An 18,786-nucleotide genomic window follows, 5' to 3' on the forward strand; every position below is an offset into this window, starting at 1 on the left:
CTGCTGACTTCCCCAAAGCGGGCTCTCCCACCCCAACCAAGAAACACACAAAGCCAGGGCGCCTTTCCCTAAAAAGAAAGAAAGAAAAAAACGTTTTTATTATAGTCAACAGCACAAATGGGAACTGGTACTAGTCCACTCCCGGACCGGAGTATGTATGGCACACCAGCGTTGCGCTGTTTTCCATCTTTCTTCCAACGACGGCCTCAGCCTTGAGGAGGATTCGCTGGCCAACAATGCCCGTCTAGGAGGCATCTCCCTGGCTGGGCTAAGATAGATCAGGACGATCTTTAGGTCAGTAGGAACATCTATGTGGTTCATGATGCCTTGGCTTTTCGGCGTTGGGTCCCCCAAAGCAGGATGGAGATAGATAACGTGGTGGATCCCAGAATCCCGAAGAACATAAGCAAGGAGAACGAGCCCTGTGAAAAACAGACAAAAAAAATCTGATGCAGCGTTACACCAACGGCTACATCCTAACACTCAATTCTTTCCTAGTATACCTATCATCCAGGGCAATTCTCTTACAGTTTCCTTCTCTGGGTGGTTTGTATCAGCTCCTGGTCTTCTGGCTCTTTCAGAGAGGTTCTTGCTCTATGCATTTCTCTTATTCTTAATTAGAAGGTATAATTTCTCACCTGGCGCATACACTTGTAACCATGGAAGCCATCAGCACAAACACACTGCAAAAGACCTGGACCATCAGGCACACAAGATCCATTCTCAGGACACATTTCTGGGATCCAGAGAAAAACAGAGAACATCATTGGATCTCATTAGGTACATTTCTCAAATATCTGTTTTGACTTAGCTTCTCTCAATTATTTCTAGGTCAAAGGTAGAGGAAAGAAGATCACAGATAATTGGAACATAACAACAACAATAATAAAAGATATAAATTATAAGACCTTTTCTTTCCAAGGGGTTAGAACCTCAGAAACCTGAACAACAGGCACTTAAGCAACTTTACTGTCTTTCTGATCTAGAGAATACAAAGGAGGAAAGGCAGTTCCCAGAAGGGTGGAGGTGAGACAGCATACCTGGGTCCCCAGTGCTGTTGCAAAGGTTTCTTTGTCCTTGGCAGGTTTGGTTGTTTGTATAAAAGGTGACAGTATCCCAAGCATTAATACCTCCAGGACAGCTGACATCCTGTGGCAGTATCCTGAACACAACATAGGCAGTCATAATATGCAGCCCAAAGTTGCTGAGCTCACAGCACTGCCCCTCTTTGGTTCTCTCCCCCACCCCATACCCTCACTCACAGAGTCTGGAGCTGTGTAAAGCCACGGAAGGTGCTGGCCAAGTCATCCTTCAGGGGATTTGCTTGCAGGTCTCTGCAAAGCAGACACTGTTAGCACTGTGCTCTAGGAAAACACCCTACTTCCATTCACACATCTTCCTGAACTGGTAACCCAGTTCTCATTCTGAGTTGTCCAAGTTTAGACATTAATATTCAAACGTTTTTTTAGGAGTCCATCCTCAAAGATTTTCCCATCAACCCTTTGCCATGGCCACCTTTTGGGAGGAAGGATAACTAATGACTTACATGATGATAGCAGTATGTGCCTGAGGAAAGTGCGGACCAGGGTCCTTCAGAGAACAGTTCTGGAGATCCAGCCTGAGGAGACAAAGTAATCGTTGTTAACTATGTGTCTCTCCTCTTCATCATGGTAAGCTAATACAACCCGCTTGTCAGCTATTATTAATTGAACACAGCTGTGTAGAGGGCCACAAAGTAGGTGCTGTGATAGATGTTTTAATCCTGCACTGTCCAATTCAGTCCCCACTAGCTACATGTAGCTACTTAAATTAAACCAAAAAAATTTAGTCCCTCATTTGCACTAGCCACATTTCAAGTGTTCAGTAACATATGGTTAGTGGCTACTGTATTGGAGAGTAGAGATATGGAACATTTCCATCATGGCAGAAAGTTCTATTGGACAGTACTGTTCTAATCAGTATACCTATCCATCTGTGCATATATTGGAAAAAATTTGTTTCTTATCTAGATCAGTGAATTTCACATTGTCATATTATGATTTTCAGATCCACAGAGGGCCTTTAAATGGAAAAAAAATTCAATTCATATACATGAAAGTTTTTTCCAAGTGCATTTTCTACCACAAATTGGATGTAAACTACTGGATATTAAGGACCATGCCATATTATTTTTTCTTCTATATCTATTGCTGTCTGTTCCTTTACTCTACAAATATTTACTGAGCACCTACTAACTGCAAAAATTGGGAGAATGAAAAAAAAAACCCTCACTATCTTAGCTTTCAAGTGGTTTATAATGTAGTAGGGGAACAAGACCATGACCAAAAATAAAAACAATATAAACATTAAATTATAATATATAAAAAAATCACAGGACAGTATATAAATTTGAGTGGTACAGACACTAAGGATTAGAGGAAGTAAAAAAATAGAAAGATATTACTCTGGTATTTAGTAGTAAGGACCATTCACAAAGGATGTTGGAATTAAAGGACGTATATCTCCTAATTTGATGGAGGAAAGCAATTTCAGGTAAAGAGAGAGGCCTGAAAAAAGAAACAAAGGTGGAATGCTTTGAGAGGTAGATGAGTCTGGCTGAAGCCAGATCTTCATGCAAGGTTTGAGTGGACAAATAATTGGAAATAATGTTGGAAAGGTGGGTTGGGACCAGTCTGTGGTAGTTCATGGTTTGAACTTTATCCTGAGGGCAAGAAACAGTTATAAATCTAATTTTAAAGTCAGAGAGTGATAATAGAAAAAAATTGGTTTTCAGGAAGTTTAATATAAAGAAGTACTTAGGTAGATTAGGGAAAGAGGGGAATGGAGGCAAGACATATGACATTTTGAGTTTGAAGTGAGGCTGCACTTAAGGGGAAATGTTAATAAGAAGCTAGAGGTACCCACACATACCTGGAACCTGGAGAGAAGTCAAAGGATACTAAAAGAGATCTAGTTTTGGGCGATACCCGCATGGTGGTTACAGCTGAAGCCCTAAGAATAGGTGGATTCACAAGAATGTAAAGGGAAAAAATGCAGGGACTAACCTGCATAAAGGGATAGGAAGAGGAATTTGCTTCAAAGACAAACATGAATTAATCATAAAGGGAAGAAAACATTTTAGCATAGTGTCTTGGAGGCTAAGGGAGTCATTTCATGGACACACAGTAAATAATCCAAAGAGTTGATAATAAACAAAAGAACAAAGCTTTTTTGTTTTTTTAAACGAAGCCATAAAAGCCTTTAAAAAAAGGCAAAAATTATGACTTTTATGCAGTTTCAACCAGGAAGAACCACAGGGTTGTTTACCTAGCCAAAAATGCTGTAACAGATTTAAAAGTTTGAGAATCATAGTTTAAATGCCTCCAAAATAGGAACCAATATTTATCCCACAAGCCAATCAGGCAAGCCTGGAGGAATCCGGTTTGGGAACTCTTTTCCAGTATCCAGGGATGTCTTCTCCTCCCTCACCCCAGGATGGTGCCCTTCTGATTCAGGCAGCAGCGCGCGTGCAGCACTAGCCCTGATGTCTGCTTACAATAAAGGGCCATTTCTGACAAATTTTGCACACTCCCTGGACACTGGATGCATATCTGTAGAAGAGAAAAAGACTATTAGGACACCAGAAAGAAAAGCCAAGAAAAGAACGGAGATCAAAAGTTAACTGCCGGCACACTCGCCACAATTCCCCTAACGCAGGGTAGGGAAGTGTCCTACCTTTGTACGAGATTTACTAGGAGATGCATTTCTTTCCCTAGAGCCAAGCGCCCAATCAGCGCACCCGAGAGTTTATGTCCCAGACGTCGCCCAGGGAAGGCCCTCTTCTTTGAGAATTTACTATTAGAACATTATTTATTATGCCCTCTCCAGTGATTTCTCAATCTGACAGGCCCGATTTGGCCGGGTGTAATAGGACTGCAGATACACAAAGAACTCATCATCGAGCATTACAGAAAGTACAGTCCTGCCACCGCACGGCATACGGCATTTCAGCGTGGCGAGCTCGCAGAAGAGCCAGTGCACTCGTCCGTAGAAATAACAACTTAAAATTATTCAAACATTAAGGAGCGAGATCAAATTTCAAAGCTCTTTGGACGTCGGCAGGGCAGCAGGGCGAGGGCGCTGGGAGACCAGCGAGCGCAGCGTGAGTACTCGGGAGCGGGAGCCTGCCCGGCTTCGGCAGGGGCGACCTCAGGGACGAAAATGGAGCTGCGGGCCGGCTAGGGAGAGGGGAGAGCCAAGGGCGGGCGAACGAGACACACAGAGGGCCAGCAACTCTGCTTCAGCCCGACTTCAAACTTGCTTCTGTACCTCGGGTAGCGCCATACCCCCTTCCACGCCCAGAGCAAGGAGCAGGGCCACAGCCCAGATCACCAGACTTGAAGGACACCCCCGGTCGCGAGGAGCCATTTTCGGCTCCCTTCGTCTTTCTCAGCTCCTCGCGAGATTTGCGCGTGGCTCCGCCCCCCTGCCCCCCCCCCCGCCCGGTGCGTCACGCCCTCCCCCCGGGATGGCCCGGGACGGGCGTGGGGTTCCTGTTGCTGCGGGAGGTCAGCGTTCTTCTCCGTGCGCCCCAGTCGTGGTTAGGGATACTGAGCCGAATCCCTGTCCGTCTTTCGCTTCAGCGAAGGTTCTCCCCCCCGCCCCACGCGCCGCTCTTTCAGCCCCGCTTCTCTCGCGCCGAGGCGCCAAGCCCGCTCCGTCCGCCCTCAGTAAACATGGCGGCGCGGGGGCGGGCAGGGGGCGGGGCCCACTCTCGGCTGGCGGCGGCCCAACCCACGTGTGGAGACCTGGCAAGTGGGCCGGACGGGAACGGGCCACGAGAGTGTGGGCTGATGCAGAGAAGCTCCGGAGAGCGGCGTCAGGATGGGGAGGGCGGGGCGAGTCTGTTTCCCACGTGGGGGCCCGGGAAGGTCTGAGGTGCAAGCGGCGAGGTGGTAGTTGGTCCCGCCGCCTCGCGTGTGGCGGGAAGGAGGGAAGCCAGGAAATCAAGAGGGTAAGGGTGACGGGGGGGCGAAGGGCGAAGGGCAAGCCCAGCGGGAGGAGACGAGGCTGGGGACGCCCCGGGCACCCTGCCCTCCTCGCCACAGTCCTGAGACCGCGCGGCGCCCTGAGACCACGCGGCGCCCGGAGTCCTGGCGAGGAGGTGGGGGCGGGATTCATGCTTCCCTAACTCCTGGTGTCCTTTGCTGTCCCAGAAGATCGGAGCGATGCTGATCTCAGGAAGAACGACGAGACCTTCTTAGCCCTGGCTGAGCCACGGAGGTGAGGGGAAGGCGAGCGCTATCCCAGGGTGGCCGGGCCCTGAGCGAAGGGTGCCGGGGGAGCGCCATGCCGGGAGGGACCCAGTGTTGGCTTTGGTTGGGACCAGCCAAAAGCTCATCAAAACTAACCGAAGCTCATCTTGAGTAGCCGGCCCAGCCTTCCCTTCTACCCACCCCCAGATATCTAGAATCTCCCGAAAGAATTCACTTTCGGCTACCTAGCTAGCACATTTTTTAAGGTGTTAGTAGTAGTTATTAGTATTTTGACAAGGGCCCCCAAAGCCTTTCAGACCTTGAGGAATTCTAAACACAAAGACAGATTTTGAAGGAATCTTTTGGGGATGTTTGGTCCTGCAGTGGCCCCTTTGCCTTTTATAAGAGTCAAAGTAATTCTTTGACTCCTACAAGGTGACCGAAATGATGAGTAGGGTGGTGGAGAATGATTCTATTACTTTCTTGTGTGTGAGTTAGACTTTTTAAAAGGAGTCTCGCAGCCGGCTGTTTGTGCCCTGTGTATTACAGTTTTAGTGAAACAACTCAGCTCTTACTTTTGGCTCCCACCCTCAGAGAGATGCAAATCCATAGGGTTTAGATCAGTGTAGAGTTTTTAGAAAGCCACTGTCATGTCTGATGAAGACTTTTTACTGGGTCAGGTTTTTCCTGTCTTGCCTGGCTCTCTCTTTCTTCAGCCATCCAGGAGGGTTCTCTGCACCTCATACAAATAGAACTCTATCAAGAAACCCTGCCAGTTTACCCCAGAAGAAGAGGGTCTCCATTTCTGTATGTCTGCATTCCAGTCTAAACTGGGACCTTTCTTCCTTTCTCCAACCACATGCCTCTACATGTCACTAACCCTTTACTACCACACGTTCTTATTTGCACACAGCAGACATCTTCTCTTACTTTCCAGTAGTTCTCATCACCTCTATCATAGCAGTAAAAATTTGCCAAAGAGGAGTGAGAAAACTCAGAATGTTGCACTGTATTGTACAAAGGTCCAGGGCATCTTTAGGTTAGACCAGAGTGGCCTGTTGGTAACATTGCTCTGCGGACTAACATTTCTGACTCTGTAGAACAGGTGATCCAAGAGCTGCCAGCTCTGATTTCCTTTATTCATTGGCCCCAGGGGCTCAGAGTTCAGGTTTGGTCTGTGTAGGGCTGTATCTTGCGAGCCAGGCAACGTCTGCCCAAAAACACAGTGTGGAGAGCCAGAAGACAGCCAGGCTGATCTTTCTCCTAGTGGGCAAGAACAGAAGACATAGCTTATATTAATATGTCTCTAGATTGGTTGGAATCTAAACTTTGTTCTGTGAATGACTGACTACAGTTAACACTCTGCTCCTCCCCTGGTTCTAAGAGTAGTGAGGATGGGCCCCTGGCGAATCATGTCATACCTGCAGATAGCACTGTTTCTCTCTGTCTTGTTTTGTATCATGCTGTGTAACTCTTGAGAATGAGAGAGTGTTCATGTAAAGTGTATGACCTGAGACGTGGTGTTTTGGAAGTGATAGCTATGGTTATTTCATCATTACTTATTTCTAATGCTTATAAAGTACATAGCACACTGCTGGGTTATGTAGCAGGTGTTCAGAAAATGTTAACTGTCATCATGTTAGGTTGTCCAAATACATGGCATTCTCTGGTATTTTTTCCCCCATACCAATAAGTACTCCAAGGAATAGACTCTAAAGACAGTGTGGTGTAAATGGAGAGCAGTTGGATGGGGAATCTCTAGACCTCGGTTCTAATCTAGCCTCTGACGATAATTGGCTTTCTGATTTTAGAAAGTTATCTGGGCCTCAGTGTCTTTGTCAGTAAATGAGAGGGTTGTAATAAAGATCTCTTAAGATTCTTTTAAGTTTTGAAATACTATGATCTGGTTTTTGTTCTGAGGATAATGGTGTGTTCTTTGAGGATTAGCATTTCTTGTGCAGGAGTCAGAAAAGCAACTTTCACATCTTCTCTCAGCTCCTCCTTTCCAGTTCCCCCTAGCACACAGTGCCAAGTGTGACTTACAGTGAAAGCCTAATCCATCGAAGAATGCTGTTGAATGTGAGCTCCCTGCTCCCCATTCTGGAGCCTGTAGGGGTAAGCTGGAGTTTGGGGGCTGTAGGGTGATAGGGCCATTTGGACCACAGTGATTGGTTCCCTGAAGGGGCCAGAGCAAATAGCTGCTGAGCTTCACTCCCTCCGCCCCCAATTCCTCATCATACCTCAGCCACTTACAGAGCCAGACCCTCAGCCTTTGCCCAGCTCCAGATACACAGCTTCTCCAGGCAGCTCTGCCTCGAAACAGGGATAAGCCCTTCTCTAGGTGGGTGTCTGCCCTGGGGGGATAAGCCCACTCTTCCTGTCTGGTTTGCTTCTCTTCAAAGCGCCTCTGTAATTGTAACTCTGGACCCCTGGCTCCAGCATGTGCCTTCTCACTTTTAAATCCTATTGCTTTTCCTGGACCTGCCATTGACTGTGGTGTTACAGGTAGAGGAGCTGAGAGGTGGATGTCAGGGCTTATCTAGTGGTGGTGTGGAGAATGTTAAGAAAGGGGCATGGCGTGGTTGACCTGGGATTGCCTGGAATGGAGTTTGGGGCTGCTGTGGAGGTGATCTTCCTGGTGACCATTGCTGAGAAGGGGTACTGTTAGCGAGGTGACACTGGGAATCGTGGGAAGCAGGGACTGAGGCCAGGGGGAGTAGAGGAAGCCAGGCTGTCATTAGTCTCTGTTTCTTCTTCCCTGCTGTGCTGTGGCGCCAGGCTGGACCCTGCTGGCTTAGTACATTGTAGTAACTGGGTCTGTGCCTACAAGTAGGGGCAGGGAAGTCTTCTAAGAAGAAACATGGGCTAGAGTTGATTTTTCTTTTGTTACTGGGGTGGAGACCTAAGAAAGTTCTTAAATTTCACAGCTCTGTACGCCCAGAAAGATCTTGGCCGAGTAGTTGTCTCCTGGCTGTCTCACTCTGCTGCTTCCTCCAGATCTTCAGGGGCTGCCGCAGAGCTGGCTGGTCCAAGTTTGATGGATGTGGGACACACAGGCTGGAGGGTGGGTGGCCCTGAAGGCAGGATAGGCCTAACTAGGGGCTGATTCCTTTGCAGCTAACCCTGGACAGTGTCACTTGCTGGAGGAGGAGGACTGTGAGACCGCGACTGGGAGCCAGGTTGTAGCCACTTATCTACAGCCGAGTGGCAGCCCAAAGCCCAGAAGCAATAAGTGGCTGCAGGTCACAGACACAGTGAGGATATGAATGTGGGGGTGAGCACCTCCTCTCCCCTCCCCCCACCCTCAGACACAAGCCTGGTCACATCCACCTTCTCCCCCCTGGACTATGTGGTCTTCGTCTTGCTGCTGGTTCTCTCCCTTGCCATTGGGCTCTACCATGCCTGTCGTGGCTGGGGCCGGCATACCATTGGTCAGCTGCTGATGGCGGACCGCAAAATGAGCTGCCTTCCTGTGGCGCTGTCCCTGCTGGCCACCTTCCAATCAGCCGTGGCTATCCTGGGTGTGCCGTCCGAGATCTACCAATTTGGGACCCAGTATTGGTTCCTGGGCTGCTCCTATTTCCTGGGGCTACTGATCCCCGCACACGTCTTCATCCCTATATTCTACCGCCTGCATCTCACCAGTGCTTATGAGGTAAGCAGGGAGGAAGGGAGGAGCATATAAGACCGGCAGGGTCAAGGGTGGTGGAACAGAGCACATATGAGAGATCTGGGTCTCCAGACCTCCTGTACCTAACAAGAGGGACAGAGAACATCATGTGTTTACAAGTCTTTCTGGGTGAGGTCAGCCGGGTGGGATTGAGGAGAGGAGGAGGGTGCTGTACTGTGTGGGTCCAGAGTGGTATGAGTTGGATATTACCTCATGTTCCTGGGCCTCTTGAGAGAAGTTGTATGTGAATTGTGGGAGGTGGAGTGGGAAGGAATAACTTTTTTTTTTTTTTTAATACTCCTACCTAGTACCTGGAGCTCCGATTCAATAAAGCTGTGCGGGTTTGTGGGACCGTGACCTTCATCTTTCAGATGGTAAGTGGAATGAGGATAGAAATTGAGCCTGAAGCATGGTAGAGGGACCTGAACTTAGCAAGCCTGAACTTACTTAGGCTTGCTCTCAAACTGGCAGGATTGAAATTTCTGCTAGGAGTCAGAGTCACTGAAGCTCCCAGAGGCGTTCTGCTTCCCATTCTTTGCAGTTTCAGCACAGATACTGTGGTGGCAGCAAGCCAAAATTTGGAAGAAGGGAGAGGCAAGGGAGCCTAGGCAAGGGGAGGCCATTGGGATACTGGAGCTCCATCTTTCCTCCTCTCTGCCCACCTTCATCTCCCCTTACATTCTCTTTTCCATACCCAACAGGTGATCTACATGGGGGTTGTGCTCTATGCACCATCATTGGCCCTCAATGCAGGTGAGGAGTCGTAGCCCCTGGCAGGCTGGGAAAACACCTTTGGGAGGGGCAGGAAAAGGAGAGTGTGCAGAAAAGAATCCAACCTTGGCCAGGGAATTATTTCACTGAATGGGCCCTTGGCTGGTCTCTACCAGAGGTGGAAGCAGGCTTGGTTCACCTCACTTGAAAGCTAATCAAACATTACCATGCCCCATCTGAACTGGTTAATCAACACCTTTTGGTGGAGCTCTGCAAACATTTTTTTTTTCCATTGTGGTGAATGATTTATTTTATCCTTAATGACCAAATGCTTTATGTCTTACCAGGGCTTCTCTGGCTTCTCGGCTGGGAAACCCTCTTCCAGAGACAAAAATGTGACTTTTATCTGTTTATAGTGACTGGCTTTGATCTGTGGCTATCAGTGCTGACCCTAGGCATTGTCTGTACCGTCTACACTGCTCTGGTAAGTGCACTAAGTCTTAGGGGAGGGAAGAGAAAAGATGAAGTGTAAGGAGGGGAGATGAGAAGAAAAGGAACAGGAGGGATGAGATAAGAAGGTAGGAGAGATGAGATAAGAATAAGGTGAGGAGATGGGATGAAATGAGATGTAGAAGATAGGATGGGATTATGGTGGGGGATGGGATATAGGTGAGGGGGTGGCATATGAATGTAGGGATGGGGTAGGAATGATGTAAACAGGGTCTCAGCAGTTATGCCCCTGGTGGCGGTATAGTGCCCTCACTGGTGGCAGGGTGTCTTCAATGGTGGACAGTTTGGAAGACATCTGTAACAAGTGTGCTGTCTTTTCCCCACAGGGTGGGCTGAAGGCAGTCATCTGGACAGATGTGTTCCAGACACTGGTCATGTTCCTAGGGCAGCTGGCAGTTATCGTCGTGGGGTCAGCCAAGGTGGGCGGCTTGGGGCGCGTGTGGGATGTGGCTTCCCAGCACGGCCTCATCTCTGGGATCGAGTAAGTACACCCCTTCCCCTGTCTGGGGTCTGTAGTGCCTGAGAGCTGAGCTCAGGGCTGTAGTAAGTAGAAGACAATCTGGAAGCCTTAGGTGCAGCACTGAGATAGGTGGGAAGCTGGCACTGCAGAGATGGAGGGTGATCACAGGGGTCTTGCTGGTGGTTAAGGAGGGTCAAGACGTTTTTAGTACCTGGGATGAAGCTGTGGGTTGGAGGAATGGAACCCTCCCTCCAGCTTGCTGCACTGTCTCTTAAGTCCACCCTATTGTTGCCTTTAGTAGCTCCTTGGCCCTCACAGCGATGTCTCTGCTCTGCTCTCCTCTGACCCCTGTTGGAGGAGGGTGAGGAAGGCTGAGTCTTTGTCTGGAGCTATGGCACAGTGACTGGGTGGTGTCTGTTGCAGGCTGGATCCGGACCCTTTTGTGCGGCACACTTTCTGGACCTTGGCCTTTGGGGGTGTCTTTATGATGCTCTCCTTATATGGAGTGAACCAGGCTCAGGTGCAGCGCTACCTCAGCTCCCGCACGGAGAAGGCTGCTGTGCTGTGAGTGCAGGGACAGGAAGACTGAGGAGCAAGGGCTGGGGAAAGAGAGTGGGCCCCAGTTCCACGGATGCAGTTGGGTGGGGGCAGGATGCCAGAGCACACACACATCCATTGGGGTCAGGACGTGGGTCTGCTTTCTGGGGGCTCAGGAACATGCCTGAGGGTGTCTATTAACAGCCTCTCTCCCCTTGGCACTCGCCTCTTTTGCAGCTCCTGCTATGCAGTCTTCCCTTGCCAGCAGGTGGTCCTCAGCATGGGCTGCCTCATTGGCCTGGTCATGTTTGCCTACTACCAGGAATATCCCATGAGCTCCCAGCAGGCCCAAGCAGCCCGTGACCAGGTGAGAAGGCCTCTCCAGCCCCGTTTTGTGGCCCCCTGGGCCACCCTGTGCCCCCAAGAAGAGTGTGTGGGTGGCTGTAGTGAGGACTCCCACCCTGGGTGGGAAATGGATGTAAAGTCCTTTGCCACTCTAGGATTCTAGCAATCTAGCATGTGAGGGTTCCAGGCCCCAGCATCACCTAGTCACAGTGCTCACCCTACTGGGTTGGGAACTTAACCTTTATTGACTTGCCACTATGCACCACACACTCTGCTGAGAGCTGTCCCACACCTGGTCTCCTCTAACTCTTCCAACAGCCTCATTGTACCTCAACAAGGTAGCCGGCATGCTCCAGTCACTCTGTTAGTTGTGGCAGAGCTGGAGTGTGAACTGCGCCATTCTCTCTCCAGAGCCCATTTTCTCTTCATTTGCTGTGGAATCACCCTCAGTGCCTGGCCCCCTTCCTGATGCACCCAGTCCCCATAGACTGGGGTGGGGCACGTGCAGGGGGGCTTCCCACATGTCTTGCCCTGCAGAAGGGTGCCTCTCTCAGGAGAGCTGTGCACTTCTGCTCTGCTTGCAGTTTGTCCTGTATTTTGTGATGGATCTCCTGAAAGGTCTGCCGGGCCTGCCTGGGCTTTTTGTTGCCTGCCTCTTCAGTGGCTCCCTCAGGTACCCTGTTTGACCATTTCCCTCAGGCTTGGCATAATTGACCCCTCCTTGGTGCAAGGTGATGTGGAAGAGGGGATCCCTCTGAGTTTCTCATTGTGCCCACCCATCTGTGGATGACAAGGGACAGCTTATCTGACAGAGCATATCCTCTCCGAGGAGGTACCCCCTTTTTGGTGAAGGATTCTTTTTTAACGATACCAGCAATCGATCCACTTGGACAAAACCTGTATCCCATTCAGAAAAGGACAAATGTCCTTGCCTTCCAGGCCTCTTCCTTTGCTGCCAACTGCCAGGATGGTTTTTGGCTGCATGTGTCACCTTCTACCTTTAGGGCGCTATTCCCTCAATAGAGTCCCTTGTTAGTCTTGCCTCTCTCAGCTCCCAGACTCAGGCAGCTTGTCTTTCTCTTCCTCCTTTCAGCACCATATCCTCTGCTTTTAATTCATTGGCAACTGTTACGATGGAAGACCTGATTCGACCCTGGTTCCCTCAGTTCTCTGAAGTCCAGGCCACTATGCTTTCCAGAATCATTGGTGGGATTATGCTTCCTCATCTCTCCAGTTGTGTTCTTTCTAAGACACGCCCTAAGCACTGTCGTCAGTCTGCTTTAAAGCACCAGCTTTGGCCTGGGCTCGGCGCTTGCTGAATGAAGCATACAACCTTGTTTACATCTCAGGGCATTTTCTGGGGAGGTCTCTGAGTCACGTAGGAGTGAGGACAGGGTGGGAGGGACCTGGGACATGAGGTAATATGCCCTGTTTCCAGGGACACAAAGGTAGTGTTTAGCTGGGGAAGGAGCTTTGTTTTATTTTTACCCTCTTTTATTGTGTTAACTCACACCTGCTTGTTTCCTCCCTTCTTTTTCCCTAGCCTTTGGCTATGGGCTACTTTGTCTAGGAATGGCCTATATTTCCTCCCACATGGGATCCGTGCTTCAGGTAATGACTATGGAGGAAGGAAAGCAATTTTTAAGGGAGAAAAAGAGCTAATAGAAACAGGAAATTGAGAAAGACAGCTCTTGTGACAAGAATGACATAGGGGGCAGATGTCAGCAATTACCCTTCGGTGGGCCACCTTTAGCTATGAACAGACTCTCAAGTAACCGAAAGCTCCAGGCTCATTCCTGGGACATTGTTGGCTCAGAGAGATCTAAGGAGCAGCCTCAGAGGGGAACCCAAAGCACATTCCCTTAACTGTTCCTGCCCTCTGGAATCCTGCTTTCTGATGGTTCCAGGTAGAAGAGACAGGCAGGCAGATCTGACAAGTGGGGCTCTGAGGCAATGGTGGGTGGCTGTGTTCTACATTGGTGAGGCTGAGGGTCTCTGAGCCTGTGTGTTCTTTTCTCAGTTTTTCTCAACCCTGTTCTCTGCAGGCAGCAATCAGCATCTTTGGCATGGTTGGGGGGCCGCTGCTTGGACTCTTCTCCCTTGGGATGTTCTTTCCTTGTGCTAACCCTCCTGTGAGTGACCCATCTGGCTCCACAGTCATGTGCTGGGGTGGACTTGGGAAATGGCTTGGCAGGGCTCCCACCATGAGTGCTGGGAACTGGTGTGAAGGTTTGGCATGGCTGGCATTGTGACAGGAGAGTGTGCCATGTCTCTGGGCAGGGTGCCATCGTGGGCCTGTTGGCTGGACTCATCATGGCCTTCTGGATTGGCATTGGGAGCATAGTGACCAACATGGGCTCCGGCATGGCACCCTCTCCCACTAATAGGTCCAGCTTTTCCCTGCCCAGCAATCTGACTGCTGTCACCATGACCACCCTGATGCGCTCGACCACCCTCTCCAAGTAAGTTGGGACTCACTCTCTTTCTCCTTGGGGAGAATAGCTAATTTTTGAGGGGTTTCCCGGGGGCCTTGCCAAAGAGACCTCAGGGAAATGTTCTATTGGGTGTTGGGTCCCAAGACCCTAGGACCATGCAGGTGGGTGGAGCCAGGTGCCCAAGGAATGCCCTGCCAATAATTGCTAATTTTCCTCACCCCTTTGCTCTCCGCAGGCCTGCAGGGCTGAAACGGCTCTATTCCCTGTCGTATTTATGGTATAGCGCGCACAACTCCACCACAGTCATTGTGGTGGGCCTGATTGTCAGTCTGCTCACTGGTGAGGGGGTGTGCGGTGGGGGCACAGAGAAACAAGGACTGGCTGAGGGAGGGAGCTCAGGGAATCTGAAGTCTAGAGCTCAGGGAATTCTGAGCTCCTGGATGTCTGTAATAGTCAGGCCTCTTGGCTGAGCTCTAGGAGGTGGGCAGAAGCTGGGGGCTCAGAGCCCTGAGAACAGAGGGCTTGCTGGATGTGCACTGGTTACACTGATAGGAGACTCAGAAGTGCCTTTGCCTTTAGGGGGAATGCGGGGCCGGACCCTGAACCCTCGGACCATTTACCCGGTGTTGCCAAGACTCCTTGCCCTCCTGCCCATGTCCTGTCAGAAGCGACTTCACTGCAGAAGCTACAGCCAGGTAGGACCTATGTTGTCCAGATTGGCCCCTCCTTTCCCTTTGCAGACTACTGCCGGACCTTCCAGGTTCCCTTCCATCCCTTTCTTTCTCCTCCCCCAGCACCCCTTTTGCTGATTATTTGCCTGAGCCTGGACTGTCCCCCAGCAGTTGCCCTGGCTCCTTCCCACAGAGGGGCACTGGCTTGGTGGGCAGAAGGGTCTTAGCCTGGAGAGGTACACATTGTGCTGGGCCCCTGACCCCTGCACTTTGCTCCTCCCTGTCTCCCCTGCCCCCCTTGCTGATCCCCCTTCTAGTCGAGATCAAAGCAGGATCCTTCACCTTTTCTGCATGAGTTCCTCTAGCACTCTTTTGTCTCATATTCACCCCACCCCGCTCCCTTGGCTCTGTGTTCCTCAGGACCTCTCCGTGGACACTGCTATGTTTCCAGAGAAGATGAGTAATGGGATGCTGAGGGGCAGCTGTGACAAGGAGGCCATGGCAGTGCCTGAGGAAGGCTCAGTGCACCAGGGGAACAGCCCCACCTTCGTCCTCCAGGAGACCTCACTGTGATCTGGACTCAGGACCCAGGCCCAGAGGCTACCTTGTGGTACAGGGATGAGTTACTTGATGTGTTCTGCAGGGACTGTCAGGGACTGGATGACCAGATGACCTAGCTCTCCAGGCCCTACACCAAAGGACCTTGTTCTTAGGGGTTCCTGCTCCACTAGAAGCTGTCATGTCACGGGAGGTGTAAGGGTAAGACTTGGTTTTTCCTTGTTCCTTGCCAGTCTGTTCTCTAGAGGACCAGACTTGCAGGAGGCAGGATTTTGCCAGAACGGGATAGAAGTGAGTCCTCTGAGAAAAGGATAATGGCTTCTGACTCAACATGGCCAAGCTCCTTTGAAGTGAATAGAAGCAGCAGTGCTGGTTCTAACTGCTCTGGGGCCCGATTTGGCAAGATTGACCATTTCCACCATAAAATTCAAAGCTGCCTTGGCCAGCTGTTGCTTCCCTTTTAGTCCCATCTAAGGACAGATTCTGTCAGCCATAAGGGCCCCTGTGACTACTTTGAGATTGTCTGTGACACCCAGGCCCCTCTCATCTGTCTACCTCCATTCTTGAGAGGTTTTGGTGTCCCTGAGATGCCTTGGAATAGACAGGTACGTTCCTATCCTTTATGTAGAGTAGGGAAGCTTTATGCCTCGCTGCCTCCACCCTCCACCTCTGTAATGGCACTTGGGGATGGGGCAAATGTTGATCCAAGAAACCAGGGCATGACCAGGTCCACTGTGGAGTGCCCCATCCATCTGACTCCTGAGCCACACCAGCTTAGTGTCATTTTGTCATTCATGCTTCCATTTCCTTTTGAAGTTTCTTCCCACATATCTTTGTTCCTGGGGAATAAAAACTCCCATTGGACCTAGAATCTGGGCTCCTGTACTGTTTGCAGCTGCTCTTGTCTACCCCAACCCCATCCTTGGCGAGAATAAAGAGCCCGCTCCTCCCATGCACAGGTCTTCCTCTGGTGAGGAGAGACAAAGGGGACTATTGCTGGCTGCTTGAGCTTAGAAGTCTCTGCTCATTGACTGTTTCAAGTCATGCCCCTGGCATGGCTGCAGGGGTCAGAATTGTACTTCTCAGGATGGAAGATGCACACTCTCCCTCCGCTGATTCTCATCCCCTGTGGCTCAGTGTGTCCCCTGTTGCACCCCTCTTGTCCTTGACCAGACCATTCACTGCTGCTCAGAGATTTTCATTTTGGGGGCTGGAGGAAGAGGGCTGCTATTTGGCTTTAAAAATAGAACATTTGAGGTGGACTTTTCTGGTCTTGTGAAGAACACTGTGCTCATGCCCACCCACACCTGGTCTCTGCCCCTGCCTGGCCCTGTCCAGCTGCCCAGAAGCAGCTCTGCACAAGCTCTCCAGGCTCCTTAGCAGAGACTCGGTCCCAGGTAATCTGTGGACAGTCCCGGTAATCTGTGGACAGTCCCAGAAAGTGCCAGATTGACTCTGCCCTGAGGTCTGTCCTCCACCTGGGGGCCAAGGGGGCACTGTTCTTGGCTGACTACCCCAGCCCACCTAGCTGCGAGTTCTCCACCTAACCGGGGTCTCATTTGTTCATTCTTCAACATACTTATCCATCACCTACTACATGCAAGGACTTTACCTTGGCCGCCATTTTACAGCTAAGGAAATGATTATGTCACCCCAGGACCTTGGACCGATGCCACCATTGGCGTTTCAGAGTTGTCCCCCTTTAGTCTCAAATTCTTGCATTTTTCCTGTACTTGTATAGAAAAGGGGAAAAAACCCCACAGGACTCAAAGCTTTCAAGAATTGGTATTTAAGGGGAAATAATAAAAAGATTCAGTTCTACGTATAAATAATTCAAACTCCATAACAGAACAAAGAAGCTTCTTGATTTTGTGTGTGTGTGTGTGTGTGTGAGGAAGATCAGCCCTGAGTTAACATCCACGTGAGTCCTCCTCTTTTTGCCGAGGAAGACTGGCCCTGGGCCAACATCTCTGCCCATCTTCCTCCACTTTATATGGGACACCACCACAGCATGGCCTGACGAGCGGTGCATCGTTGCATGCCCGGGATCCAAACCTGGGCCGCCAGCAATGGAGTGCACGCACTTAACCACTACGCCACGGGGCCAGCCCCTAGGAAGCTTCTTCATTTTTAACACAATAAGCTTTTTTCTTCACGCAGCATTTTAAAAGTGCCATTTAATGATTGTGAGGATGGAGTCTAATAGACCTGGGTTCACATACTGGTTTTTCCGTTTGACCTCCTTAAGCCTCAGTTTCTTCATCTTTTAAATTGAATTTCACAGGGTTAAGAATTCAAAATTATATTGCATGTAAAAGACTTATGCATTCCTTAAATGTCAGTTATTGTTGTGATACTTATCTGTTGTAGTTTTCAAACCACTTTTCATATACGACCTGATTTTATGCTTGGGAGAGAAGTACATCCCATATCGTCTGCATTTTTCATGTAGAAGGTAACTGGATTGCTTGGCTAGTGAGTGGTTGAGGCAGAGCTAGAACCCGGATCTGTGACTCCCAGTAGCCCATCAAAGTTGTCTCTCTGTTGCCGTAGGAGCAGTGTCATTTTGGATAGGGTGTTCACACAGGTGACAGGGTCTCCTGAGACAGCAGTCCAGAGAACAATCAGGCACTAAATGAGGTGCTACTGTACCATCATTCTAGAACCTTTTTAGGTCAGTGGCTTTCAGCTGTTCTTGACTGAGACCCACAGTAAGAATATATTGCATAGGGGCCGGCCCCGTGGCTTAGCGGTTAAGTGCGCGCGCTCTGCTATTGGCGGCCCGGGTTCGGATCCCGGGTGCGCACGGACGCGCCGCTTCTCCAGCCATGCTAAGGCCGCCTCCCCCATACAGCAACTAGAAGGATGTGCAACTATGACATACACCTATCTACTGGGGCTTTGGGGGAAAAAAAAGGAGGAGGATCAGCAACAGGTGTTAGCTCAGAGCTGGTCTTCCTCAGCAAAAAGAGGAGGATTAGCATGGATGTTAGCTCAGGGCTGATCTTCCTCACAATAAATAAATAGATAGATAGATAGATAGATAGAATATATTGCACATCATGATCCAATACACCCATACATTGCATTACTATACTATAACAAATGTTTCATGAAAAAGTACCTCTGGATGTAGTTAATATTTTCTGAGCGCTTCCTCTTTCCTTTCCTTCCTGAATAATTCAATCCTAAATGCATTATGTGGGGTAGAGCAAGGTAGGCCTTCATGCTGGGGGTCTGTTTGGTGTAGATTTCAGAGCTCAAGTGAAATGAAGGGAGCCATGCATGGGAGTGGCCCAGCTTAGATGTCATAGCCTCAGCAGGATGAGAGAGCATGTACTTGGAGGGGCAGCCTGCTGTGGGGTGTTAGAGCTCAAGCTGGATGAGGAGAGTGTCCTTGTGGGTGGGTGACCTGGTATGGAGTTGAAGCATAAGAAAGGCATCCCCACAGGAAAGAAGACCTGGTGTGAATTACAGTTGGAGTGGAGTGAGGAGAGAGTCCATGCATGAGGCACCTTGCTGTAGGGTGTCGGTCTGAGCAGCATGAGGAGGACATCCACAAGGGAGGTGGCTTGTCGTGGGTTGTCAGAGCCAATGTGTGTGTCCATGTGTATCCCACGTGGAGCATCAGAACCCAAACAGAATGAATAGGGCA

The 18,786-nt window shown here is 49.9% G+C and overlaps 2 protein-coding genes across 6 annotated transcripts; one reads left to right on the forward strand and one right to left on the reverse strand.

The window, feature by feature from the left end:
• Window positions 1-63: 63 nt before the first annotated feature.
• Window positions 64-4,426, reverse strand: ATRAID (all-trans retinoic acid induced differentiation factor). Of its 3 annotated transcripts, none has more exons than XM_058551587.1 (7): window positions 4,309-4,426; window positions 3,469-3,590; window positions 1,547-1,618; window positions 1,263-1,334; window positions 1,041-1,162; window positions 639-736; window positions 64-422 (listed from the first exon to the last, which is right to left on the reverse strand). In XM_058551587.1, exons 1-7 carry the CDS (start codon window positions 4,405-4,407, stop codon window positions 318-320), a joined length of 690 nt encoding a protein of 229 aa, XP_058407570.1. In that variant the 5' UTR covers window positions 4,408-4,426; the 3' UTR covers window positions 64-317. The 3 variants fall into 3 exon arrangements, with proteins under 3 accessions (XP_058407570.1, XP_058407568.1, XP_058407569.1); XM_058551585.1 differs by having other exon boundaries at window positions 4,372-4,422; XM_058551586.1 differs by lacking the exon at window positions 4,309-4,426 and adding an exon at window positions 3,715-3,820.
• SLC5A6 (solute carrier family 5 member 6) lies at window positions 4,090-16,002 on the forward strand. Of its 3 annotated transcripts, none has more exons than XM_058551584.1 (17): window positions 4,090-4,141; window positions 5,196-5,262; window positions 8,352-8,889; window positions 9,213-9,278; window positions 9,606-9,657; window positions 10,032-10,099; window positions 10,452-10,606; window positions 11,009-11,149; window positions 11,360-11,489; window positions 12,052-12,140; window positions 12,561-12,673; window positions 13,011-13,078; window positions 13,513-13,599; window positions 13,748-13,929; window positions 14,138-14,241; window positions 14,482-14,597; window positions 14,994-16,002. In XM_058551584.1, exons 3-17 carry the CDS (start codon window positions 8,497-8,499, stop codon window positions 15,144-15,146), a joined length of 1,917 nt encoding a protein of 638 aa, XP_058407567.1. In that variant the 5' UTR covers window positions 4,090-4,141; window positions 5,196-5,262; window positions 8,352-8,496; the 3' UTR covers window positions 15,147-16,002. The 3 variants fall into 3 exon arrangements, with proteins under 3 accessions (XP_058407567.1, XP_058407566.1, XP_058407565.1); XM_058551583.1 differs by lacking the exon at window positions 4,090-4,141 and adding an exon at window positions 4,526-4,627; XM_058551582.1 differs by lacking the exon at window positions 4,090-4,141 and adding an exon at window positions 4,815-4,993.
• The last annotated feature ends 2,784 nt before the right edge of the window (window positions 16,003-18,786 follow it).

This window comes from Diceros bicornis, chromosome 12 (genome assembly GCF_020826845.1).
Source record: "Diceros bicornis minor isolate mBicDic1 chromosome 12, mDicBic1.mat.cur, whole genome shotgun sequence".
In the NCBI taxonomy this organism is placed as follows: domain Eukaryota; kingdom Metazoa; phylum Chordata; class Mammalia; order Perissodactyla; family Rhinocerotidae; genus Diceros; species Diceros bicornis.